The 22972-nt window shown below is 54.4% G+C and overlaps 1 protein-coding gene across 7 annotated transcripts; it reads right to left on the minus strand.

Moving 5' to 3' along the window:
* Positions 1–467: 467 nt before the first annotated feature.
* CAD (carbamoyl-phosphate synthetase 2, aspartate transcarbamylase, and dihydroorotase) lies at positions 468–22856 on the minus strand. Of its 7 annotated transcripts, none has more exons than XM_036872611.1 (45): positions 22583–22851; positions 22204–22343; positions 19909–20038; positions 18899–19041; positions 18585–18726; positions 18227–18398; positions 17838–18023; positions 17554–17666; positions 17088–17233; positions 16699–16830; positions 16324–16557; positions 15976–16197; positions 15588–15776; positions 15218–15342; positions 14908–15038; positions 12109–12221; positions 11620–11864; positions 11157–11403; positions 10692–10790; positions 10279–10503; positions 10010–10192; positions 9560–9778; positions 9117–9284; positions 8323–8505; positions 8099–8203; positions 7424–7663; positions 7096–7177; positions 6631–6797; positions 6301–6465; positions 6025–6156; positions 5602–5803; positions 5036–5226; positions 4801–4941; positions 4488–4589; positions 3986–4082; positions 3654–3704; positions 3317–3361; positions 3040–3209; positions 2855–2929; positions 2122–2211; positions 1792–1917; positions 1438–1593; positions 1251–1352; positions 968–1062; positions 468–852 (listed from the first exon to the last, which is right to left on the minus strand). In XM_036872611.1, exons 1-45 carry the CDS (start codon positions 22662–22664, stop codon positions 750–752), a joined length of 6606 nt encoding a protein of 2201 aa, XP_036728506.1. In that variant the 5' UTR covers positions 22665–22851; the 3' UTR covers positions 468–749. The 7 variants fall into 7 exon arrangements, 6 of the variants coding, with proteins under 6 accessions (XP_036728506.1, XP_036728503.1, XP_036728505.1 ...); XM_036872608.1 differs by having other exon boundaries at positions 2122–2334; positions 22583–22850; XM_036872610.1 differs by lacking the exon at positions 3654–3704 and having other exon boundaries at positions 2122–2334; positions 22583–22854.
* Between the last annotated feature and the right edge of the window lie 116 nt (positions 22857–22972).

The following is a 22972-nucleotide window of genomic DNA, read 5'->3' on the forward strand; positions in this document are numbered from 1 at the left end:
GTCTCCCAGGGAGAGCAGGTAGGAGGGGCTCCTCCCAGTAAGGGCAGCTGGAGAACTCCAAGCGAGGTTTTGAGGATGCAGTGGCCACCTCAGCCACTGAGGAGAGGACTACCCAGAGGAGAGGAAAGGCCTATGGGATAGCGAACACCACTAGCAGGACGCAGATGCTCAGCCCTCCCTTCCCCACGACTCACGCACCTGGATTGAGGAAGGAGGGCTGGACACGTATCAGTGTAGCGCAGGCCGCAGAGAGCACCAACAGAATGGCGCGTTCCTGCCCAGAACCCCAAAGAGCCACCACTCTGAAAACGGGGGACTGGCTGCCCCCCTGGCCAGAACGTGAGCCTGCCCGGCAAGGCTGCTCTCGTATTTGGGAAACTATTCTCGTTTTCTAGAAGAAAGCTCTGCCTATTACACTTAACATCCTCTGCTGAAGCCAGGATACATGCAAGGAAGCAAGAACCAGAGGCAGCTCAGCTGTTTTACTAAGTCAGTGGAAAAGTAACAGTAGAGATTTCAGGTGCAATAAGGGAGACGGGGCCGAGCGGGCCCCAGCATCTGAGGCCCCGCCCCCATGCTAGACAGCTCCAGTCCAGTCCAGCGTCTGAAGCGTGGTCCACGTGTGTGTGCGTATGAGCACATGACCTATCTGGATGCCCCAGAGCATCTACTAAGTGTGCTGCCTCCGTGGAGGGCACCGGATTCCATGCCCAGCAGCTGGGCCTGAGAAGAGGCTGAGGAGTCGGGCCCTAGAAGCGGCCGAGCACGGTGGCTAGCAGAGCCATGCGGATGTACATGCCATTCTCCGCCTGCCGGAAGTATGCTGCTCGGGGGTCCGAGTCCACCTCCACGCTGCAAGAGAAGGAAGAGCTACCATGTGGCCCAAGACAGCCTGAGCAGGACTGAGTGCACTCCCAGAGCCAGACCCCCGCCCCCAAGCGTATCCTCAATCTTGATGCCACGTCACCTTATCTCATTGACTCGGGGCATTGGGTGCATCACCACCATCTTCTTCTTGGCCCGGGTCATGATGTGGGGAGTGAGGATGAACTGGCCAAAGCACTGCGAAGCAGAGGGGGGCCCCGTTAGCACCTCCGGGCAGGCGTGGCTATGAGCCCACAAGCCTGGGTTCCACCCCCCCGGTCCTTGCACTCAGTTATCGCAAGCAAGGGACCCAGCCTCCCTGGCTGCCAGCCTCCCTGGATGCCCAGCAGCTCCGGCCCTGGCTTCTCCTCAACCCTCGTGCTCACAGCTTCATACTCCTGGGTAGAGCCGAAGCGCTCCTTCTGGATGCGAGTCATGTAGAGCACGTCAGTGTCGGGCAGCGCCTCCTCAATGCTCTCAAATTCCTCCTGGAGGGTGAGGCCCGGCCAGGGTGAATGTGGTGCCGGCGCTGACCGCCCAACCCAGGTCCCCCACGGGCTCCCAGGGCCTGACCTGCTTGGTGCCGCGGGACGCCACGAAAGCCCGCACGTTGGGGGGCATGCGCAGGCTGGGAGGCGCCACGTAGCGCAGGCTGACGCGATACTGGGTGAGCAGGCAGGCCAGTGAATGCACCGTGCGTCCGTGCTTCAGGTCCCCAACCATTGTGATCTGGGGAGGAAGCCGGTCACCAAGAGGGCCCCCAGACTGAGCACACCCCCACCCCCATTTTAAAGCTCTCGGCCTCAGGACCAGAATGTAGGCCTCAGAATGCAGGCAACATGCCCTGAAATGCAGAAACCACCTCCCAACTGTCCCCCTCTCCAGACCAACACCAGGCAGGCCTCCGACCCCTGCCACCACCCTCACCGTCATGCCGTTGACCGTCCCAAGCTCCTCCCGGATGGTGAAGATGTCCAGCAAGGCCTGGGTGGGATGCTCTCCGACCCCATCCCCGGCGTTGATCACTGGCCTCCGGCAGTGCTTGGCTGCCAGCTGTGAACATGGGGACAAGGAAGGAGAATCCTGTCTTCTGCGTCTCAGGGACCCCCACTCCCTGCCGCAGTCCCACTCCTCCTGCGTCCCCGCACCCATCTGGCCCGACTGAGACCGGCAGTCACAGGAAGTGTGGGCAGGAGGGCCCTTGTGTCCCTGGGTCCAGCCAAATCAGTCCTGCCCCGGCACACAGGCCGGCCTCACCTCCACTGCGCCGGGCTGGGGGTGCCGCAGCACCACGACGTCGGCGTAGCAGCTCATGGTCTGCACCGAGTCAGCCAGGGATTCACCCTTCTGGACGGAGGACGTGGCTTCTGAGAAGCTGAGCACGGCGCCCCCCAGCCGGGCCATGGCTGCTGCAAAGGAGCTGCTGGTCCGCGTGCTCACCTCATAGAACATGGAGGCCATCACCTTCCCCTGGGGGAGGCGGGAGTCATGTGTGCACACACGTGTTCATCTTGGGGAGCGCGTGGGCTGACGCCTGCCTCCCCAACTTACGCAGAGGGGTGCTAGAACCCTTTCCCCCAAACCTTCCCATGACCTGTTGTAGCCTTGACATTTCCACCGTAGTGTCACTCTGAGCTAAAGGTCTGCCTCCAGAAAGCCATTGTTAAGAGTCTGAACGAGACATTCATTCTCTGGGAGAGAAGGAAATACCCTAGACTTCTCTCCCACGAATACATCAGCACCAACCAAGTGACCAGATTAGCGGGCCTGTGTGCTGGTGCTCAGGGCCTCGCAAGTCAGCTGAATACTGACCAGAGGAGGGCAAACATGGGGGCGGCCTAGAGAAGCAGGTCCTCCCAGAGTAGGGCTTACCTATGGAGGGTGTGGACTCATACGAGGGGACCTATGGCAGGGGAGGGAGAGCCCTCTGGCCACTGCACAGCCCTGCTGACACGGGCCTGGATCCCCAGCCCACAGCCCTGACCCTGACCTTGAGAATGTCGAGGCTCCGCTCCTTCTGCACCATCATGCGCAGCGTGTGTGCCACATTGAACAGGTGAGACATCTAGGAAAGATCCCAAGTCAGCTGGAAAGGCGGTGGCCCCCAGAGGTCCTAGCCCCGGCTGTCCAGATCCTCTAAGCTCTGGGTATCGCCCTCCTCCCTCCCCCAGGCACCTGATCCTTGGTGAACTGCTGGACAGACAGGATATGTTGGCCCACTAATGAGTGCAGCAGGGGTGAGGTCTGGGGGTGCAGCAGGCCAGGGGTCCCCAGGTTCTGGGGCGACGCCTGTCTAGGTGCTGGTGGCGGAGGGTAGCAGGTACCATCAAGGGCCCCCATGAGCTCTGCAGAGGGAGGGACGGGGCAGAAGAGGCTGGTCAGAGGGCTCCTCCTACCCAGGCCAGATCAGAGAGGTCCCCAGAGGGAGCGCGTGGGCCGGGGAGGCTCTCACCTGGCTCAGCTGCCTTCCGGGAGGTCTTCTCCTTTGGCTCCTCAGCTACAAAGAGGGCAACAGGACAGACGTAAGCCCGCGGCTGAGGTGTGTGAAGAGCCCCCGCTTCCCCAGGACTCCGGATCACAGTGTCTGTGTTAAACCAACTCACACCACAGCAGCTAAAGCAGGTTAGGTGAGGGCAGGAGAGACTGGCAGCTCTGGGCACGGACACGTGACTTCCCACAGGGGCTGTTGTGTGTGATCAGCGGTGCCCTCCCGGGACCCTCCCAGTTGGCAGAAGGATCCTAGGCAGGGGGAACGGCCAGGCTCACACCAACCGGCAACCTGGATTTACCCCACGCTCTGCTGCCCCATGGGATCCCAGCTCCCAGGCGGAGGAACACAGCTGCCCACAACAAAAAAGGGCCTGTGAGAAGATGCCGTGGGATGCCTCCCTCATGCTGGGCGGGCTGATTTAGGCAAAGGGGGGCACAGCAGGTCAGAGGGCAGCAGGAAGGACAAGGTAAGTGGACAGAGGTGAGGTGCTGGGGGGTGCTGGGACAGTTCCTAGGCCACAGAGCCCCCAGCCTCAGCCCACCGGGGACACCGCGGGGGAGAGGAGCCCACCCCGACACGTCTCTAAGTCCAGGTGGCCCCACCCTCCACGTCGCAGGACCCTCCTCTTACCTGGCAAACCTGGGTCAGAGGCTCGGTGGGTTCGGGGCGGCAGGTGGAAGCGGCCATCGGGAAGCGCTGCGACGCCCCGGCGGGGCCTCTCCGGGGTCTGGAGAGACAACACTGCGCACTGACCCGACCCTCCTCGAATTAATTCAGTCCCTCAAGAAAAGCCAAACTGCTCCCCGTCTGCCAGGATCCTACCTCCATCATGTCCCCTCAGCCCCCCCTCCCACTGGGCTGCCCTCAAGAGGCGCGGGCCCACTGGCCTCTCTGAGACGTCTCTCTGGTTGGGTTAATAATGGGTTTGTGTTTCCTGTGGGAAGACTCCTAAACTGAGAGTTAATTCTGTGTTTTGCAGTAGAGGGGGTAGGCAGGTGGTGAGGATCTTAAGTGTTAAGTGACGAACGTTCCACCGCCCCGAACCACCAATGAAAATGTTTATGCTGTTAGCCTTGCCCCTGACTGTACCCCCCACCCCCAGCCCCGCCCCAGCCCAAAGCAGCACGGATACCGTGGTTAGCTCACTGGCGGCGGGGGCCGAGGGCGTGAGCTGGGGAACAGCCCCCTGCGGCCACTTGCGTACATCCTGTCCATAGCCCGGCGGCACCAGCACCTGCGGACAGAAGGCAGGGGCGGGCAAGTGAGCCAGACCGGGGTCCTAAAGGGGTGGAAGCCAGTGAGAAGAAAAAAATGCCCTGGGGACCTGCACCCACCCACACCCAGGACAGCTGAACGGGTAGTGGGACCACAGAGATGTGCTGGGGGGCGGGGGGAGAATAGCACGAGCGGGTCACGACCGGTCCGGGCATGGGCCACACACATACCTGCCCATCAATATAGGCAACCTCTCCTCGCAGGACCACACGGCGGACGGTGCCTTTCACCTTCTGCCCTTCAAAGGGTGTCCAGTGGGCCTTGGAGAAGGGCATGTGGTTGGGGACGGTCCATTCGTGCTCCAGATCCACCTGCCAGAGTCACGGGTTATGCCGGGCACGGGCTGCAGCGTGGAACAGCTCCCAGGGCTGGAGAGCCCCTGCCCCCCGGCCCTCATCCCCACACCTCCACGTAGGTGTCCTCCTGGGGGGGCAGGTGGAAGATGCGCCGCGGGTTGTGGTGCAGCCGCTGCAGCAGGTCATCCAGGCTGAGCCGGCCCTCGCTCACTGCCGTCAGCAGCAAGGGCAGCATGGTCTCCAGCCCCGGGAAGCCGGGGGGTGGCTGGGGCCCACACTTCTCCTCCACGGCGTGGGGGGCTGGGAGAAGAGAGCATGACCCCCGGGACCAATCGCCTCCACCCACGAGAGGTCACGCACGCCACCAGGATGGTGCCTCACTACCAACCCCGATGCTAGTTTTTTCTGGGAATCAGAAGGTAGGGAAACTGGCACTGCTGTCATCTTTGCGCGCCCACACCTTTCACCCACATTCTCTCATTTACAGTTTCCTCATTTGCTCATTCGTTCTTTCAGTAAATATTTATCAAGCACCTATGACAGACCAGGAACTGTATTAGAGGCTGGGATCCTACCCAGATCAAGGCCCAATCTTCATGGAGCCCAAGGTCCTTGCCCATGAGGATGGGGCACGAGCCCGCCTGGGCAGAGGGGGTTCGGCCTGGGCCCTCTCACCATGGTCGGAGGCAAAGCAGTCGATGACGGCCATGTTCTCCCATAGGGCTTCCACGTCCTGCCGGGAGCCAAGCTCAGGCCGAACCTCCCCCTTCCCGGGCCCCAGGCGCTCCAGGTCATCGCGGCTCAGGAACAGATGGTGGGGCGCCACCTCACACGTCACCGGCAGCCCCCGTGCCTTTGCGGCTTTAATCAGCAGGATCTGGGGGAGAGCAGGGAGACCTCGAGGAGGCCTCCCTCCAGGCCCCACCCTGCAAAGTCCCCGCAGCCAACCTCCCCTCTCGGAAAGTCATGGGGCAGAGGTGCTGGGTACGGGCTCCAGGCTCCCCTGCTCGTCCCCTGCCCCCCTCCTGCCCCCAAGGACTACCCTGATCACCTGGAGTTACTGGGAAAGCAACAGGGGCACCTCTGCTGGGCTCTCACCTCTTCCTTCCGCGCCACGTGACAGATGTGTACCGAGCGCTGGGTCAGCTGGGCCACCATGAGGACGGCGGCGACACTCTGCCGCTCTGCGTGGGCCACAATGGGGAGGTGGGACGGCCACGTCTCGAAGTGCTGGGGGCAGGAAGAACATTCTGGGACAGTGCAGAGCCCAAGCCCTCACGGAGCTCCTGACTCTCGCTGCTGCCAGCCCACTGTGCAGGGCCCTCAGGCCAGGAGGTACTGGTTGGCTGCCTCCTCTCACCTGCCCACCCCTACCTCCATCCACTGGGCCACACTGTCCAGCCGCAGCTCAGAGAAGGTCTCGTTGAGGTAGAGCTTCAGCCCTGCAGCAGACCCAGCCACAGCACCCAGGGTCCCTGCGTTTTCCGACGAAGCTCCGAGGAATAAGGCATAGTCACAGCGGGCGCCGGCCTCTGCCAGCTGGAGAGGGTACATTTGAGATTAGGCCCCTCAGCACCGGTGCCAGCTTGGCACCCATGCGTGGCCTGGGCCCCCGGGGAGGGGCAGAGGGAGCAGGGTTCAGGGAGGTGGGGGAGGTTGGTGGGGGCATGTGGGTCACCAGGAAGCAGGAGAACAAGGGCTCACCTTCTGTGCCAGGGCCAGAGCAGGGGCATCGATGATGGGGGGCCGGGTATTAGGCATGGCACACACCATGGTGATGCCCCCGGCCAGGGCAGCCGCTGTGCCTGAGGCAAAGTCCTCCTTGTGTGTCCCCCCTGGTTCCCGCAGGTGCACGTGGACATCAATCAATCCTGGGAGAACACGGAGGCAGCAGATTAGAGGAAGATTCCGAGACACGAAGGGCATCAAGGAGGTGAACTGGGGTGGCAGGAAGATAAGCAGCGACTGATACGAGTGAGAGGTGGTGAGGTTCGTCAAGGGCATCGTGGACGGAGGAATAAAAGAGCTTAGAGTGAGGAAGATTCTGGGCCCTCCCCACTCTGTACACTCCAGGTGAGTGGGCCCCACGGCCATCCTTTGCTGCACCCAGGGTCCATGCCAGCTTCTACCAGTGTCCAGAAGCCAGGTTCTCTCAAGAGATGCACTTACCAGGTAGCCGCACGAGCTTCTGGGAGGTCATGCAGTCAACATGCACCTTCAAAGGAGGGGCTGGCCCAATCTGTCCTAGGGCCTGCAAGGTGGAAACCACGGTCAGCTTTGACTTAAGGGCAGCCTGGGAGGTGCAGATAGGGATTGGGTTTTCCCATAAAGCAGGCTTCTGCCTCTCTATACCCACCTTCTCTCTCTGCAGCCACAAAGCTTGATTACTAGCATGGCTGTTTCGTACTGAGGTTTCCCAGCCCCAGGGCACGCTCACTTCTCCCTCCTCCCCCACTGACACTGGCCGCCCCCTTCCCGGCACCCAGGTGTCAGTTACCTCCACAAACAGTTTGGTGCACTTGATATCGATGATGAGGGGCACGGAGAAGTCAGCGGCCAGGCGCCGGGTGCGGTAGCCCTTGGTGACGAAGGAAGAGAGACGCCGGCCCCCGGCCCCGCGCATGGACAGGTTAATCACTAGCTCGAAGTTTTTCTCAGCGAGCTGCTCCAGGATGCTTCGCTGTGGTGGACTCTCTCCATCGACCGCTTCTTCAAAGTGCCAGTCCACAGCCGTTACCTGTGGCCCAGAGACAAGGTCGGGGCCAACTTGAGCCTGGCAGGGGCCAGGAAGGCCAAGCTGAAGGGAGGAGAGGCGGCCCAGGAGCCCATGAGGAGGACGGAGACCAGGCTACCCCTCTTTGCTACAGGCAAAGCATTTTTCTTGACAAGAAAGGTATCTACACTATGGTTACCAAGGACTCTGTGGTATGAGCCCACACATCACACAGAAAGATAAAATTCTGGAAGGAAACATGCCAAAATGTTAACAATGGTGGGGAGATCATGAGGGAATTCTTTTTTTCTCTTTGCTTCTCTGTACGTTCTACTGCTCTACATGGAATATATAACTTGTACAATGACAAGAGAAGCAGGGGAACAGGGAGAGAATTCCTGGGTGCTCTCACACCCTTGGAGAGCGGGCAGCGTGGGGTAGGGCGGGAGCAGCCCATACCTTGACACCGTGCTCTGTATAGAAGTCAGCAGTGCCCAGGCTGGCATAGAGGCTGTAGCCCAGGCTCTCCAGCAGTCGCACAGTTGGGAGCAGCTCACTTTTGTTCTGAACCGAGAAGGAGGATGAGGCTGTGTTTCCCCCGTCTTCCACTTCAAGGTCAGCCCTGGCCCAGGGAGCCAAGGCCATCTGTCCCCCCATCTTCAGGCACCCCCCGGATTCTGTACCTTATAGCTGCCAATGGTCAGCAAGATGTTCTTCTTGGGGATCTTAAAGCCAGTGCTTAGCATGGCCTTGAGGTAGGCCTCACAGCGGCTCTCCCCAAAGCCAGCCACTTCCCCGGTACTGGTCATCTCCACACCCAGCACCACGTCAGCACCCGCCAGGCGGGAGAACGAGAACTGGGGCACCTGAGAGAGCAGGAGGTGAGTGAGGCCCAGGCGTGAGGGGCCCATATCCTGCACCAGTGGGGTGGCCTCAATCCCCTCTCTTGGCCTCCTCCAGGCAGCGGGGTGAGCCTTCCCTGTGCTGCTCCACGTGAACCCACCAATCATCAGCTGCTTCCCAAACATGCTCGGCTCCCCTCGGTCTCCACGAGGCTACTCCCTGGCCTTGGAACACTTCCTCAACAAGCTCGGCCAATCTCAAATGTCACATCCTGACCGTCCTCCAAGGCTCATTCCAAATGCCACTTCTTTTCTTGAGCCTTCTTGAGGGTCACCACCCTCTCTGGAAGTTGCACCTCCTTTAGCGTTTTGTTTTTATCTCTACTATGCAGGTTTATCACACACTGTTCTAGAAACAAGCTGTTTTTGGACCCGACTTCTCTTGCCTCCCATCACTAGAGGGGAAGCTCCTAAGGGACAAAGACCATCTTATTGCCCTGACGGCCCAGGAAGGCCTTGCCCACAGGAGGTGCTCGGTTTATACGTCGACTGACACACAGCTTGCGCAGGAGATGAACTCCCTCCGCTATTCGCCTCCCCGCTGACTGCTAACCTCGGGCTTCAATCCTCCTTACCTTTACTCCCACGACTCCAGAGCCAGTCATGAGCCCCACAGGCTCCACTTCTTCCCCCATGATGACCCGTGTGGCCAAGGCTACTAGGTCCACACCCAGTGTCTTGGAGACGAAGGGGAAGGAGCGAGAGACACGCACGTTGCATTCAATGACTTTCAGCTGGTCGTCCTGGGCAGAGAGGGATTGGTCGGGCCTTCCACAGGTGGACTTGTGACACCACCCCAGTGACCTTGGCTCTTCCCCTCACTCATCATTCTGTGGGTCATCAACCCGGGACAGGGGGCAGGGTGACTGCTACAAACCCTGACAATACTGTGGGCTTGAGCTGTGACCCTGCCCCTCCAGCTTTCCTCCTCCAGTGAGGGCTCCCTGGCACCAGGGCCAGCACAGAACAAGGAGGCACCACGGACCTCTGGTCCCTGCCTTTAGCCCCCTCTTACTACCTTGGCAATGAGCTGCAGATTGAAGGGTCCTGTGACCTGCAGCTCCTGGCCCACAGCGTGCACGATGGCTTTGATCCGCTCCAGGGTTTTGGCAGTGATGTCCTGCGGCGGGGTCACCAGCGTGGCATCACCTGAATGCACACCTGCGTTCTCCACGTGCTCGGAGATGGCGATCGCTGCCACCACACCATCACAGGCCACAGCGTCCACATCAATCTCCTAGTTGGGGGGGGGGGGTGGGGGGCGGGCGGCGTGCAGGGCAATGTGATGTAGAGCAAGGGCCATTTTCTTCTCCCACTTGCCCCCGCAGGAAGCTTCCCTTCCTTTAAGAGCCCTGGCACAACCCATCCTACCCAGCCCACTGTGCCTACAGACTTCTGTAGGACCAGAGAGGGGAGTCGCCTCCGAGGCTGGGAGCCTGCCTGCCGAGACTTGTCTGCAGCCTCCCACCTTGGCCTCCTGGATGAACTTGGAGATGACCACGGGGTGCTCCTTGGAGACAGCTGCCGCACTGCTCAGGAAGCGCTCCAGGTCCCCATCGGTGTAAGCCACATTCATAGCAGCACCACTTAGCACATAGGAGGGGCGCACGACACAGGGGTACCCCACGGTCTGGCAGAACTGGCGAGCAGACTAAGGGCAAAGGGAGCTTAGCTGGGTTGCTCACACTCACCCGTGACATCATCCAGCCTCCAGCCCCCCACCAGGCCCCAGCCCACCTCTAGGTCACTAAGCTCCCTCCACTGAGGCTGGCTGATACCAATGGTGTCCAGGAGCCGGGAGAACTTAAAACGGTTCTCAGCTGAGTCGATGGCTTCAGGGGAGGTGCCCAGCACCCGGCACTGTTGCCGATGCAAAGCCATGGCCATGTTGTTGGGCAGCTGCCCGCCCATGGACAGGATCACGCCTTCAGGGTTCTCTAGCTCATAGATGTCCATCACCACCTACGGTGCAGGAGGAGAAACAGGTGTCGGTAGCAGACAGGGTCAGGGGTCTGAGCCTTCTTGCTCACTGCTCTTCATCCTTCACCCACTTCCCCTCAAACCCCACAAGTTCCAAACAGTCTTGGGTCCGTCAGCCACTCCTACTTGACTGGCCTCCCAGGCTAACAGGCAGCCTTCATCCGTCTCACCTCAAAAGAGATCTCATCGAAGTAGAGTCGGTCACACATGTCATAGTCGGTGCTGACTGTTTCTGGGTTGTAGTTCACCATGATGGTTTTATACCCCATCTGAGACAGCGAGGGGAATGACATTCAGCAATTAGGTGGGAAGAAGAGCACCGAGAAAGTAAAGCCAAAGCAGTACTTCAGAGAGTACCGCCTCAGCTGTCTCTGAAATTGCTGTACAGGACGGCTGCCTTGGGAGGGAAGTAAGACCAGCAACGAAGGTATCGGAAAAGCAGATACAGAGTTCTGGAGAGGAACCACATGTGAGGTACAGGATGGCCTAAGGGGACCCCCCCCAACCCAAAGCCCTGTGATAGATGTAAGGTGCAGCAATGACTAGAAAGTGCCAGGATTGAGTGCGGGTGGAAGGCAGCTGCCAAGGCTGATTAGAACAGCAGAAAAAACCACGTGAAAGACTAGCTCTTGGACCTTTCGGAGCTGCTGGATACAGCCCACAGCACACCAGTCAAACTCGACGCTGGAGCCGATACGGTAGACGCCAGAGCCCAGGACCAGGACATGAGGCGTTCGAAAGCTGAGGTCATGGGTGGTGCCCCAGTAGGTCAGGTACAAGTAATTTGTCTGGGCTGGCCATTCAGCTGCAACTGTGTCAATCTGCTTCACCGCTGGGCAGATCCCCAGTTCCTGACGCAGCTTGCGAACAGCCAGCTCTGTGCTAAAGAAGAAGGGTCAGAAACATAGGCCCTGGGAGTGGGGTATGGACCAAGTAGAGGGCGGAGATCCCAGGCAGGGATCAGAGAGGAAAATTCCCAGGGACGAAGGTCAGAGGCCTCCAAAGCTCCCCACACCCTCCCCTCTGAGGGCCCCTCACTGGTACGAAGGTTCTCTGCCCCACACTTCTCAGCCCGAGGCCCTCCCCGCCATCCCTGACCTGAGAACTGCGAGGGCAATCTGCTTGTCTGAGAAGCCGAGGCGCTTGGCCTGCTGCAGCAGGTGTAGGGGCAAAGACTGTCCACGGTGTTGCTCCAGCAGCTGGGTGTGTGCTACGATCCGCTTCATTCGGTGCAAGAACCAGCGGTCGATGCGAGTAAGTTCATACAGGCGATCCACCGAGTAGCCAGCCCACAGGGCAGCTGCCACCACAAAGATGCGCTTGTCTGTTGGAGTCTCCAACTCCTAACGGGGAGAGGGCAGACAAGCTAAGCCTCCGTTTCCTCATCTGTAGAAACAAATCTAGTGATACGTCCTCACAATAATGAAAAATGAGAAATGAAATCACTGAATTCTCAGCAAAGTGAAAACACAGCAAAGGTCCACAAGTGACTGGTGCTAGTATTACTGGTAACAAGCTCAGGGGCTGGGGACAGAGAGAAGCAGGGTCTGTTCTGAGGGTACTGCCAGGGGAAGGGGAGCCACTTACCATATCACTGACGGGCTTGACTGTGTGATCAAAGCCCACGCAGTTCTCATCCACCATGCGCAGAGCCTTCTGGAAGGCCTCCTCAAAAGAACGCCCAATGCCCATGACCTCACCTGGAGGGATACCATGTGAGGACTGAGGGCCAGAGGGCAGAGGCAGCTGGGGGCATGCTGCCCAGAATGTCTGTAGTTTTTTTTTTTTTTTTTTGGCCTCAGCTTGTGGCATGCAGGATCTTAGTTGCCCAACCAGGGATCGAACCCACACCCCCTGCAGTGGAAGCTTGGAGTCTTAACCCCTGGACGCTGGACGGCCAGGGAAATCCCCAGAATGTCTGTAGTTTACAGTCAAGTCCCACAGTGGTGGGATTTATGGTGTTTCATTGAGAATCTTACACTTGCACCTCTTCTTCCTACCATTTTCATGTTTTGTGTTTATTAGTGAAGTGAAACTAAAATGCCTAAAATGGGCATGTGGATACTGGAACATGTTGCAGTTTTACCACAGAGGCCCCATCCCTGATGGGTTATCCAGTTATTTGGTTTGCTTTATTCATATTGTGATGACACCATCTGGGATCTGGCTCATCCTTTAAAACTTTTAAAAAGTCTGGATAACAGGAAGATGATCCCATTACTCCACGAATCCATCCAGAGCTAATCACATTTACAACTATCACTTTAGAGTACTTCCTCCTGGACTTTTTTCAAATATGTTTTATACATGATCATAGTAGACATACAGCTTCTATCCTGCTTTTTCCCTCATGGTAAGCTTGTTCCCACATTCTATGTCACTTTATTACCAGCAGTTTAACTCCTATATGATTTACCATAATGTAACTGCTCACTTACTGTAAGACATTTAGCTTTGATGTGTTCATCATTCTAAGTGAGGCTGTGATGTTTTCCGTGCTTTAGGTTATCTTCTTAGGATACCTTTCCAGAAGTGCATGGGCAATAGGTAAGATAAATCTTCTGGCCCTTGATAAGTATTAGTGGCTTTATAGAAGTTTGCACTTTACAATACAAAGTATAAATTTAACCAATCTTCTAAGAAGTGTGTATAATCATTTAAAACAAGTTTTGCTAATAAGCAAAAATAATTATCTCATTTTAACTAGATTTCTAACTACTAATAAGAGGGAACTTCCCCCACCCCCCAGCCCTGCTTATTGATTTCCTGTTCTATAAAGTTTTGTTCATGTCCTCTGACAATTTACCCTAGGGTCTTCAAATATTCCTTACCAAATGTATTTTTCTGTTTACAATCCTAATATTTGTTTCTTTAAAAAAATTTTAAAAACGCCAAGATGGTACCAGTAATGTTAAGTAAGTGGATGAGTGATTTTGTTCAATTCCTTTGTAATGTGGTTATATTATAAAAGTTTTTATCTTGGGTAAAAGAGAAACCCAATGCACTCATACATGCAAGCCTAGAAAAATCCTGGAATCATATATATCCCCAAATTAATCGCTGTATGACAAGATTACAGGTGATTACTCTTCTTTGGTTAAACTATCTTTTCTAATTTCTCAATGATTCATGTATCTTACTTGTATAATAAAAGTTACAAAAAGTTACCATGGAAGATCACACTCCAAGAACACTCAAATAGATGTAAGATACTTAAAATTAAATGTCTCATCTAGGAATCAATTTTTGATTGTCCTATTTTCAATCCACTTCTTTTAGCCACAATTTATGGCTTCATTCCCACGTTTATTATAATTTTTACATAACAGAAATTCATCTCCAGAAGGAACATCTTGGCAGTCTTGTAAGATTTCTAAAAGTTCTGAAATCGTATCTGAGCTTAGACTTACGTGTTTAAAGGCTACTATTGTCTTAATGGAAATTTGGAGCACAGTAAAATGCTATTATCCTTAGCTAGTGGCACTTTGGTACACGCACATGCTTGTTTTAATGGAAATGCTTTGCAGGACAAACTAAGGCAATTTAAAGGGTCAGTATAAGGAAGCATACTAACTCAATCCCAGCATGCTCTCCACTGCTTGGAGGCTGACCATCATGCCCATTTATTATTCATTACTAAGTGTCCCTGTTTTTATGCAAAGGTGTCTGATGTCCTGCTCCGATCTTAGACATTGTATTAAAAAACATTTCATTTAGTGACCATGGCAGGAAGTGCCCAGAGAAGGAGATACGCTCAGCATGGCTGCCACTGCGTTGACTTGGCCTTAGAAGTGTTCATAGGAAAACAGCAGTCATCGTTTCCCTGAAGCAATCAGTATTTAAACGAGCATGGAGAACAAACTGTCACTGGTAATAACAGCCTAGTGACGAGGCCATGGGCAAAATGCCATGAAATGCCGTGGGTGGAGTTTCATGGAACTGGTCTCACCCATGACAGGCAACGTAAACAGAGGAACATATGCAACTAGCAACGGATCTAGTTTTCAGTTCTTGGCTCCGCCCTTTACTCAGGCACACACTTTCCTTCTGTGGGCACCTACTTACTCATTTGTAACATGAGAGAAATGAGATAGTCCGATGGCTATCACCCCATCCCAAGATTTTTGACATGCCATCTGGGGAGTGGAGGTAGCATGTGTATTCTGACAGATTTCCAGATGCCTTTGATCCCTGCCCCTGAGGAGGACTGCTATCTTAGTTGGAAATATCCCTATTAGTTCTGAGAAACCGTGTTCCCAAGAAGCTGCTCATATAGGAGCTGAAAGATCATGCCAGGGAACTGACTCTATGACATTCTAGATTCTTGGGACATGTGGGACCCCATGAGGTGATCTGGGGAGGGGTCTCTTGGGATGTGTCTCTCACCGACACTCTTCATGCAGCTCCCAATCTTTGTGCTGACGCGGAGGAACTTGCTGAGGTCCCAGCGAGGAATCTTCACCACACAATAATCCAGACTGGGTTCAAAGGCTGCTGTTCCCCCTGTCACCGAGTTCCTGGGAGCCATCAGGTGAGGGTGCCAGAAGGACAGAGTAGGAGATGTAAATGGTGAGCTTCCAAATAGTTCTCTCCATCCCACACATCCAGCCAATGTCCTTTCCATGTTCCCTGTCCCATAATGTTTTTTTTAGCTCCCCACCGCCTTTCCTCCCTGATCTCTCCCCAACTCTTGTACCTGAGTTCAGGTAGAGAGATGCCCAAAGCCAGCTTGGCTGCCACATAGGCCAGTGGATAGCCTGTGGCCTTACTGGCCAGGGCGGAGCTGCGAGAGAGCCTGGCATTCACTTCAATGATGTAATACTGCAAAGACAGAGAACAGAGAAAGAGTTACCAGATAACTGGCCTAGAAGGTCTGCCTAGGAAAGGTCTCCGAAAGGCAGGAAAATAAAGCAGCATCCTCCAACCCAAGGCCCAAACCTACCGAAGATAATCCCAGCTTCTACTCCAGGGTCTGTAGGGTTAAAGGGCCTCTTGGCCTAGAGGCCCCAAAATTATGGAAGGCGGTCCAACAGCTACAGTATCAGCTCCACGGCCTAGAGTCTCACCTGCTCAGACTCAGGATTCAAGGCATACTGCACGTTGCACTCCCCAACAATTCCAAGGTGCTGAGTCACCTTGATGGCCGTCTGCCGCAGCAGCTGGTACTCCCTGTCATTCAGCGTCTGGCTTGGAGCCACCACTATGGACTCCCCAGTGTGGATGCCCAGTGGATCTAGGTTCTCCATGTTACACACCTGTGAAGGGAGAGTCCCAGAGTGGTCACTGCCAAAGGGAGTCAGGAGAGGTAGGAGGCTGCATCCCAGGGTCCTGTTGCCTCTGGAGACGCACCCATCCTGGGTCTGAGGGACATCGAACTCTCAAAGATGTCAGCCGGACCCCAGCTCTTACAAGAACTCATACTGCCTGACGCTACGCCCCTCCTCCGTCACTCACCGTGACACAGTTGCCATAGGTGTCTCTCACCACCTCATACTCAATCTCCTTCCATCCTTTCAGGGACTTGTCTACCAGCACTTGGCTGGTATGGGCAAAAGCTGGGGCCACGAGAGCAGAGAGCTCCTCTTTGTTAGAGGCAAAGCCAGAGCCCAGGCCCCCCAGGGCAAAGGCTGCACGCACCAGCACGGGGTACCCCAGTCTCTCGGCAGCTGCCTGGGCCTGCAATGAGCAGAGACAAACAAATGGGATCAAGCCTTGACCGCGTGCCGTGCAGAGGGCTCCTGGACCCGGAGAGAATACGGTGTCAAGGAAACGACACCCGTCTACCCCAACCGTGCCTCAAACCTGCTCAAGAGAGTTTGCTGCCTCACTGGGGGCCACGTGCTCTCCGATCTCGGCCATCCTGGAGGCGAAGGCGCGCCGATCCTCAGTCAGCTCAATGGTCTCCACAGGTGTGCCCAGGACCCGGACCCCATACCGAGCGAGCACCCCAGCCTTGGTCAGCTCCACACCACAGTTCAGAGCTGTTTGGCCCCCAAAAGTCAGTAACACGCCATCTGGGCGCTCATTACGTATCACCTGAGAGAGGAGAGAGGAATAATAGGCATTAAGACCCTGGGGTTAGGGAGTGGATCAAAGAATTTGGAAAAACCCAGAGTGACACAGGATCCCCCTGCCCACGTGGGTCCCCTCCTCAGCCTAGCCTCACCCGAGTCATACCTGGGTTACGTAGTGAGGTGTTATTGGGAGGAAATAGACCTTGTCAGCCAGCCCCTGGGAGGTCTGCACGGTGGCAATGTTGGGGTTGATCAGCAACGTCTGGATGTTTTCCTCCTTCAGGGCCTTGATCGCCTAGGGGGACAAAAAGGGCATATCGGCCTCGAATGCAGAAGCAAGATTTTCAGTCTTAGACCAGTATTTCTCTTCCTCTTCTCCCCTCCCTGGACTCTCAGTCCCTAAAAACCCACTTCTGTTCCTCACCACCTCACCTTTCTGCATGTTCCCCAGATCTCCTGGGTCACTTCCTCCCTACAACTAATGTTCATGCCTCAGCCCTATCTGCTCCTGAGGGCCACACACCCAGAGGGTCAGGGACGCACGTGCTTTACCTGGGAGCCTGAGTAGTCAAACTCTCCGGCTTGGCCAATGGAGAGGCCCCCTGAGCCCAGAATCAGAACCTTTCGTGGTGGTGGAAGCCCAGAGCCTGGGGTGGGAATCCCAGGGAGAGAGAGGCGCTCAGCCAGCCGCTCTCGAACTATGGAGGCAAAGAAAGTCACAGAATGTTAGAGCTGAATGAGACCCGAGAGGTCATCTAGATTAACCCCTCACTTTACAGAAGAATCAAGAACAAGTCATGCCTCTAACGAGTGGCAGAGGCAGGACCAGAAGCCAGGACTTGTGATTCTGGGTTCCTTTGAATAGAAGAAGCATAAATGAATCATCTTGGCCTGACTGCCTTCCCACCCCTCCCGCCTAACCTCCCAAACACCTATCAGTTTCCCGAGACAGGTCCATCTTATGCCTCTCCTGGAGCCCATTCTTAGATCCACAACCCAGTTCTACTCGAGTGCTTACCTGTCTGGCCCCCAGGGTTACTGGTGGTGGCTTCTTTCACAGTGTCCAGAAAAATATCAAAAAGAAGTTCCATATCTGAAGGGCCAGCCTGGTGCTCTGGGTGAAACTGGACACTGTTGAAGAGAGCGGATCACGAAAATTGCCATCATCATCGGCAGCCTTGGAGGTAGGTAGTGGGAAAGATGACGGGGGCCACTGCTGCGGTTTACTTTTTGATCTTCAAGTCCCAGTGGGCTTCAAAGCTGTACAGATCCAGTCATCATGCCAGAACCACCCAGGCTCACCTGAAGAAGGGCAGGCTCTCATGTACAATGCCTTCATTGGAGTGATCATTGGCGTTGGTGAAAAGAGGAAGCCAGCTTGCTGGCAGTGAGTCTGTTTCCACAGCAAACCCATGGTTCTGGGATGTTAGAAAGCAGCGCCCAGAGCCCACCAGCAAGCATGGCTGGTTATGGCCTCGGTTCCCATACCTGGAGATGGAAACGTACTGAGTCACAGGCCCCTTTCACCCTCCCTTCACTACTGTACCAAACCCAGCTCTTGCTGATCTCACAATTCTCACCAACCCCCACTCCTATTTCAACACTAATAAACACCAACTCTACTCCCATTCCCAAGACTCCCCACACCTCATGTCAGTGGTGTGGGCACTTCCTCTCCCCACAAGTCCCACCTCATCTTGTAAGTCTTGGCCCCAATGGCTAAGGCCAACAGCTGGTGTCCCAGGCAGATCCCAAAGACAGGTCGGGGGTTCGGTTCAGATAAGACACGGCTCAGTGTGGATACCACGCTGGGATAGGAGGCGGGGTCACCAGGGCCATTACTCAGAAAGAGACCCTCATACTCTGGAGTGGGCAGAAAAGATGATGTCAAAACCCGTGGTCCAACTAGAGAGAAACACCACTAGAGCAAAAACCCTTATCGCCACCTTCTTCCCTGCAGCTCATTTTGACTTTCAGCAACTGGACCAAGGGCCAGATCTTCCACCCATGCTGTTTGTCTGTGACCTTGTACAGACCTAAGCTACTCACCCTGACTGTCTAATGCGTGGTCCCAAGGTACCACAGTGACCTCTGCCCCACGCTGGCACAAGCATCGGATCTGATTATACTTGAGGCCACAGTCCAAAGCAAGGATCCGAGGGGTACCCCCTGAATTGAATACCCGTGGAACCTGAGGAATAAAGGGCGACGGTTGACAGCTGTGATTAGTAGGTATAATATGCGCACACCAACCCCTACCTTGGAGGCCTCTTCTGGTTCTCCCTCAAGTGTTCACCCCCGAGTATGGGCAGACTATAACTACTGTGCTTAGTCTGGAATACTCTCCCACTCTACCTCTGTACCTTAATGGAGACCTCTGGCACCAGGGCACGGGCATTGGGGTCCAAGAAGGGCAGGGTTGAAGGCTCCGTCCCATCCTGGACCAGCTTTCCCAGCAGAGACCCTTGCTCTCGCAACTTCTTAGTCAGCTCCCGAGTGTCCACTCCTGCCCAAACAGCAGACTCTGAGAGATCACTCCCCCAACGCAGTCACGCATGACGTTAGACTTCCATTCCAGAGCCTGAGTCACACACAGCTGTTCTATGGGCATCAAAAATCCCGGGCTATCCTGCTGGAAGTACCCTACCATGAAGTACTCTTGCCCTCAAATATCACATCTGAATTGAACCACCACTCCAGATCTGTTTACAGAAAATAATACCAAGGGACAAAAGAACACGCTAAATGACAATACAGGAATGTAATCAATAAAATGCAGACTGTGGGGTACGCTAAAGGAAAATCAACTGTTTGTGTCAAATAGGTTACAAGGCCCATAGAGTAAAGATTATCAACCAAATGCAATGTACAGTCCTTGTGTAGACCCAGATTCAAATAAACAAACAGTTTTTAAAAAATCAGAAAATTGGAGAAATTTTAAACATTCCTTGTATATTTGATATTAAGGAATTACTGTTAATTTTTTAAAGGTTACGGTAATGTTACTGTGATCATGTTTTTACAAGGATTTTTTTTTCATAGCTATTGAACTATCTGTGGATGAAATGATATTATGTCTGAGATTTGCTTCAAAATAATCTGGGAGTTGTAGTAGTGGTGATGAAATAAGTTTAGCCCTGAGTTGATGAAGCTGGGGATTCATTATCCTATTCTCTCCTTTTGCAGGTTTGAAATTTTCCATCTGAGTGAGAGCTCAGTTCCTTCCCCCAGCTCCAGCCTCCAGTCTAAAGCTTTCGGATCAGGTACACTGTATCACAATCTTGGACTCAAGTCCCAAGAGCCCACAGAGTCCTTGATTCTTTCCATCTGGGTATCTGTGCTCCACTCAGACACCCCTGTGCTTGCACCATACCTTGTAGGCCAGGTATGCCATGCTGCTGCAGCCACTCATGCAGGGTACGGCTGGCACTCCAGTGGCTGGGTGTGGGGCAGCACTCTCCTACCACCAGTCCTGCCACGTGGATCCCCGAGGATTCAAACCACTGTCGATGGGAGGAGGAGAGTGTGAGAAGCTCAGGGCCACACACCTCCCTGTAGGGCCATGGACCCTGTACTTCAGCCACACTGAATGACCTGTCATTCCTTTAACATGCCAAGCACCTCGTGCTTTTGCCTTTTATCAGCAATGCTGTCACCTGCATGAAACACTGAACACATGGGCCTGGGGTGCCTGATTAGTCATTGAAACGACATTTTCCTTTTCCCTTCCTTTTCTTCTATCCCCTTTTCCATGAAGTCACCCCCATTCTCACCCACTGCAGCTTCTGTCTCCTCCTTAGAGCTCACCTAAGTTCACTTTGTTTCTACTTGACTTGCTATTTCCATTGTATTACAAATGTGTCCAGATGTCTTCATCAGAGAACTATGAACTCAAGAGCAAGGTACCTGACACATGACAGTAGTCAGCGTTTACTGAGGGCCCACTTGGTGCCAGGCATTAGAATAGATGCTGGGGGAGGAGCATGAGCATAAAAAAAGACAAGGTCCTGTGTTCAGAATGTGAATTTGCTACCTAGGGAACCAGAAAATTAACAAAGTAAGGTAGATAATACAAGATCATAATCACAGGGTGTGATAAAAACAGTGTAGAATAGGCAAGGGCACAATACCTTACTAAATAAAAACAAAGGTTCAGGGTGCAATACTAGGCATTATACCACCACCACCCACCCCCACTTCGTAAGGGATTATCATTAAAAAAAAAGGTAATGTACGGCTTCCCTGGTGGCGCAGTGGTTAAGAATCTGCCTACCAATGCAGGGGACAAGGGTTCGATCCCTGGTCTGGGAAGATCCCTCATGCCGCAGAGCAACTAAGCCCGTGAGCCACAACTACAGAAGCCCGACGGCCTAGAGCCCGTGCTCTGCAACAAGAGAAGCCACCACAATGAGAAGCCTGTGCACCGCAATGAAGAGTAGCCCCCGCTTGCTGCAACTAGAGAAAGCCCGCATGCAACAACGAAGACCCAACACAGCCGAAAATAAATTTAAAAAAATAAATTAAAAAAAAAAGGTAATGTAAATTTGCTACTCGATAGATAAGCTTATAATAACTAAGTAGAGAAACAGATTGTTTATCTGGGAGAAAGTGGCATATTTAAACTACATCTGCTTAGTGGTGGAAGGTTTGAAGAAAGATGAACGTAATCTGAAGGCTAGTTTGGCAGAACCCTCCATGGCTAGGTGTCTGCACATGGACAAGTGCATTTACAGCATATGTGCTACAAAAGCATCCGTGGTGGGCTGGTGGCTCCAGGAGGCCTTACTCACCTTGGTTCTGTCAGGGCCTCAATTTTGCAAGGGTATAAACTCAACTTTGACATCGTATCTAGAGTTGACAAAGTTGAAGACTTACGTCAATTAACCAAGATAGTGCATTATAAACTAGAATGCAGTGAATTTATACAGAATGCAGTGAATTTATGTGATGAGGGATGGTTCTTCCAGGAATACCAAGCATGTCTCTTTCCTAGAGTTTCCTTTTCTAAGTGTCAGGGTGATTGGGAAAGCATATTAAGAATTAAAGGCTCAGTAACCCTAGAATTAGGACAAAGTGAGTTTTGAGGAATCCTACGCTGGAGGCTATGGCTACTCTACAATTAACTTGTGTTGATTTTTTTTTTTATTACTTGAACTCTCAGAGGGCAACTTAGTTTCCAAATTCCAGACGAGGAGGAATAGGAGAAACCTCACTGAGAAGGAAACTGAGTTTCATATCTACAGGTAAGAACTCTACTGAAAAGTGGTAAAGAATGAGGCAAGGTAAGGAAAGCAGGTTTAGAAGATGATAATCAACTTCATTGGTTTGGTAGGTGAACTGTGACCCGCCATCACTGAGAAGGGTGTAACCCTAGTTTCCAGTCTCTTTCCCATTAATTTATGCACTCTTAAAGCACTGCTCCCATCACATCACTCTGCTGCTAAAAAATTTTCACTGGTTCCTTACTAGAGCCCAGACTCTTCACCTTCGTCTCCAGCACTCGGTGCTTCTCAAGGTGTTACCTAACAAACCCTGCAGAGTGCCTGTCTTATCACTTTAGTGTGTACCTGCTTTCTCCAGAATGCCTAGCGGAATGTCAGTGCCTTCACTAACAGTTAACAATTACTGATTTGAAAAGGAATGTAGTGAAAGCATTGGATGTGGCTACCTTGCTGAGCCCGAACTCATCCACTTCATCTGGAGGGATGCCGTAGTTACCAATCAGAGGATATGTCAGCACTAAGATCTGTGCTTTGTAGGAAGGGTCAGTGAGGGCCTCGGGGTAGCCGACCATACCGGTTTGAAACACTGCAAGAAAGAGGCAGAGCTGGGGCTCAGGCAGGGCACTCTTCGGAGCACTGCCCCGAGCGACGGGAATGCCCCAGTGGAGGCTGCCCTGACCGTCAGGGATAAAAGGGGTCGGGCTGGGGAATGGCGGGGGAGCGGGTGTGCAGGCGGGGAAATGGCGGGGTCTGGGCAGGGCAGGCTGGGCAGAGAGGGGCAGCAGAGAGTGGGATGAGGTCGGCAGCCAGCCCGGACTTGCTTACCCACTTCCCCGGCAGTCGACACAGCGGCCCCAAAGGGCTGGCCCCGCAGGACCGACCCGTCCTCCAACACCAGGGCCGCCATGGGAACGGAGCTCAGAGGCCGGGGTGATTACAGAGTAGCGGGAAACGCAGCAAGCCCCAGCGGATGCTAGAACCACGTGAGTACGGCGCGCCCGGAATCGGTCCACGTGGCTAGCCGCGCCGGTGTCTGGATCAAGGGCGGCGTGGACCGCGCAGGAGCCCAGGCACTCTGGGCGGCGGCAAACTGCGGCGGCGCGGGCAGCTGGCGGCGTGAGGGGCGGGGCCAGGAACGTGAGGGGCGGGGCCAGGGCAGCGACAGGGTTGGGTCACCTCCTCTACCCTGCGCGAAGCGATGGGATACCTGAGAAA

The sequence above is a fragment of the Balaenoptera musculus genome, chromosome 13, assembly GCF_009873245.2.
Source record: "Balaenoptera musculus isolate JJ_BM4_2016_0621 chromosome 13, mBalMus1.pri.v3, whole genome shotgun sequence".
Lineage (NCBI taxonomy): Eukaryota > Metazoa > Chordata > Mammalia > Artiodactyla > Balaenopteridae > Balaenoptera > Balaenoptera musculus.

What these genes read in the sequence shown, in the direction of transcription:
- CAD (XM_036872608.1), bottom strand. Translation starts at nt 22,664, where the DNA reads ATGGCGGCCCTGGTGTTGGAGGACGGGTCGGTCCTGCGGGGCCAGCCC. An exon ending in GAGAGCCTGCCCTTCTTCAG is followed by an intron (nt 17,667 to 17,837) that starts GTGAGCCTGGGT and finishes TCTCTTCAACAG; the next exon opens with TGTCCAGTTTCACCCAGAGC. An exon ending in TAACCCTGGGGGCCAGACAG is followed by an intron (nt 17,234 to 17,553) that starts GTAAGCACTCGA and finishes TTGCCTCCATAG; the next exon opens with TTCGAGAGCGGCTGGCTGAG.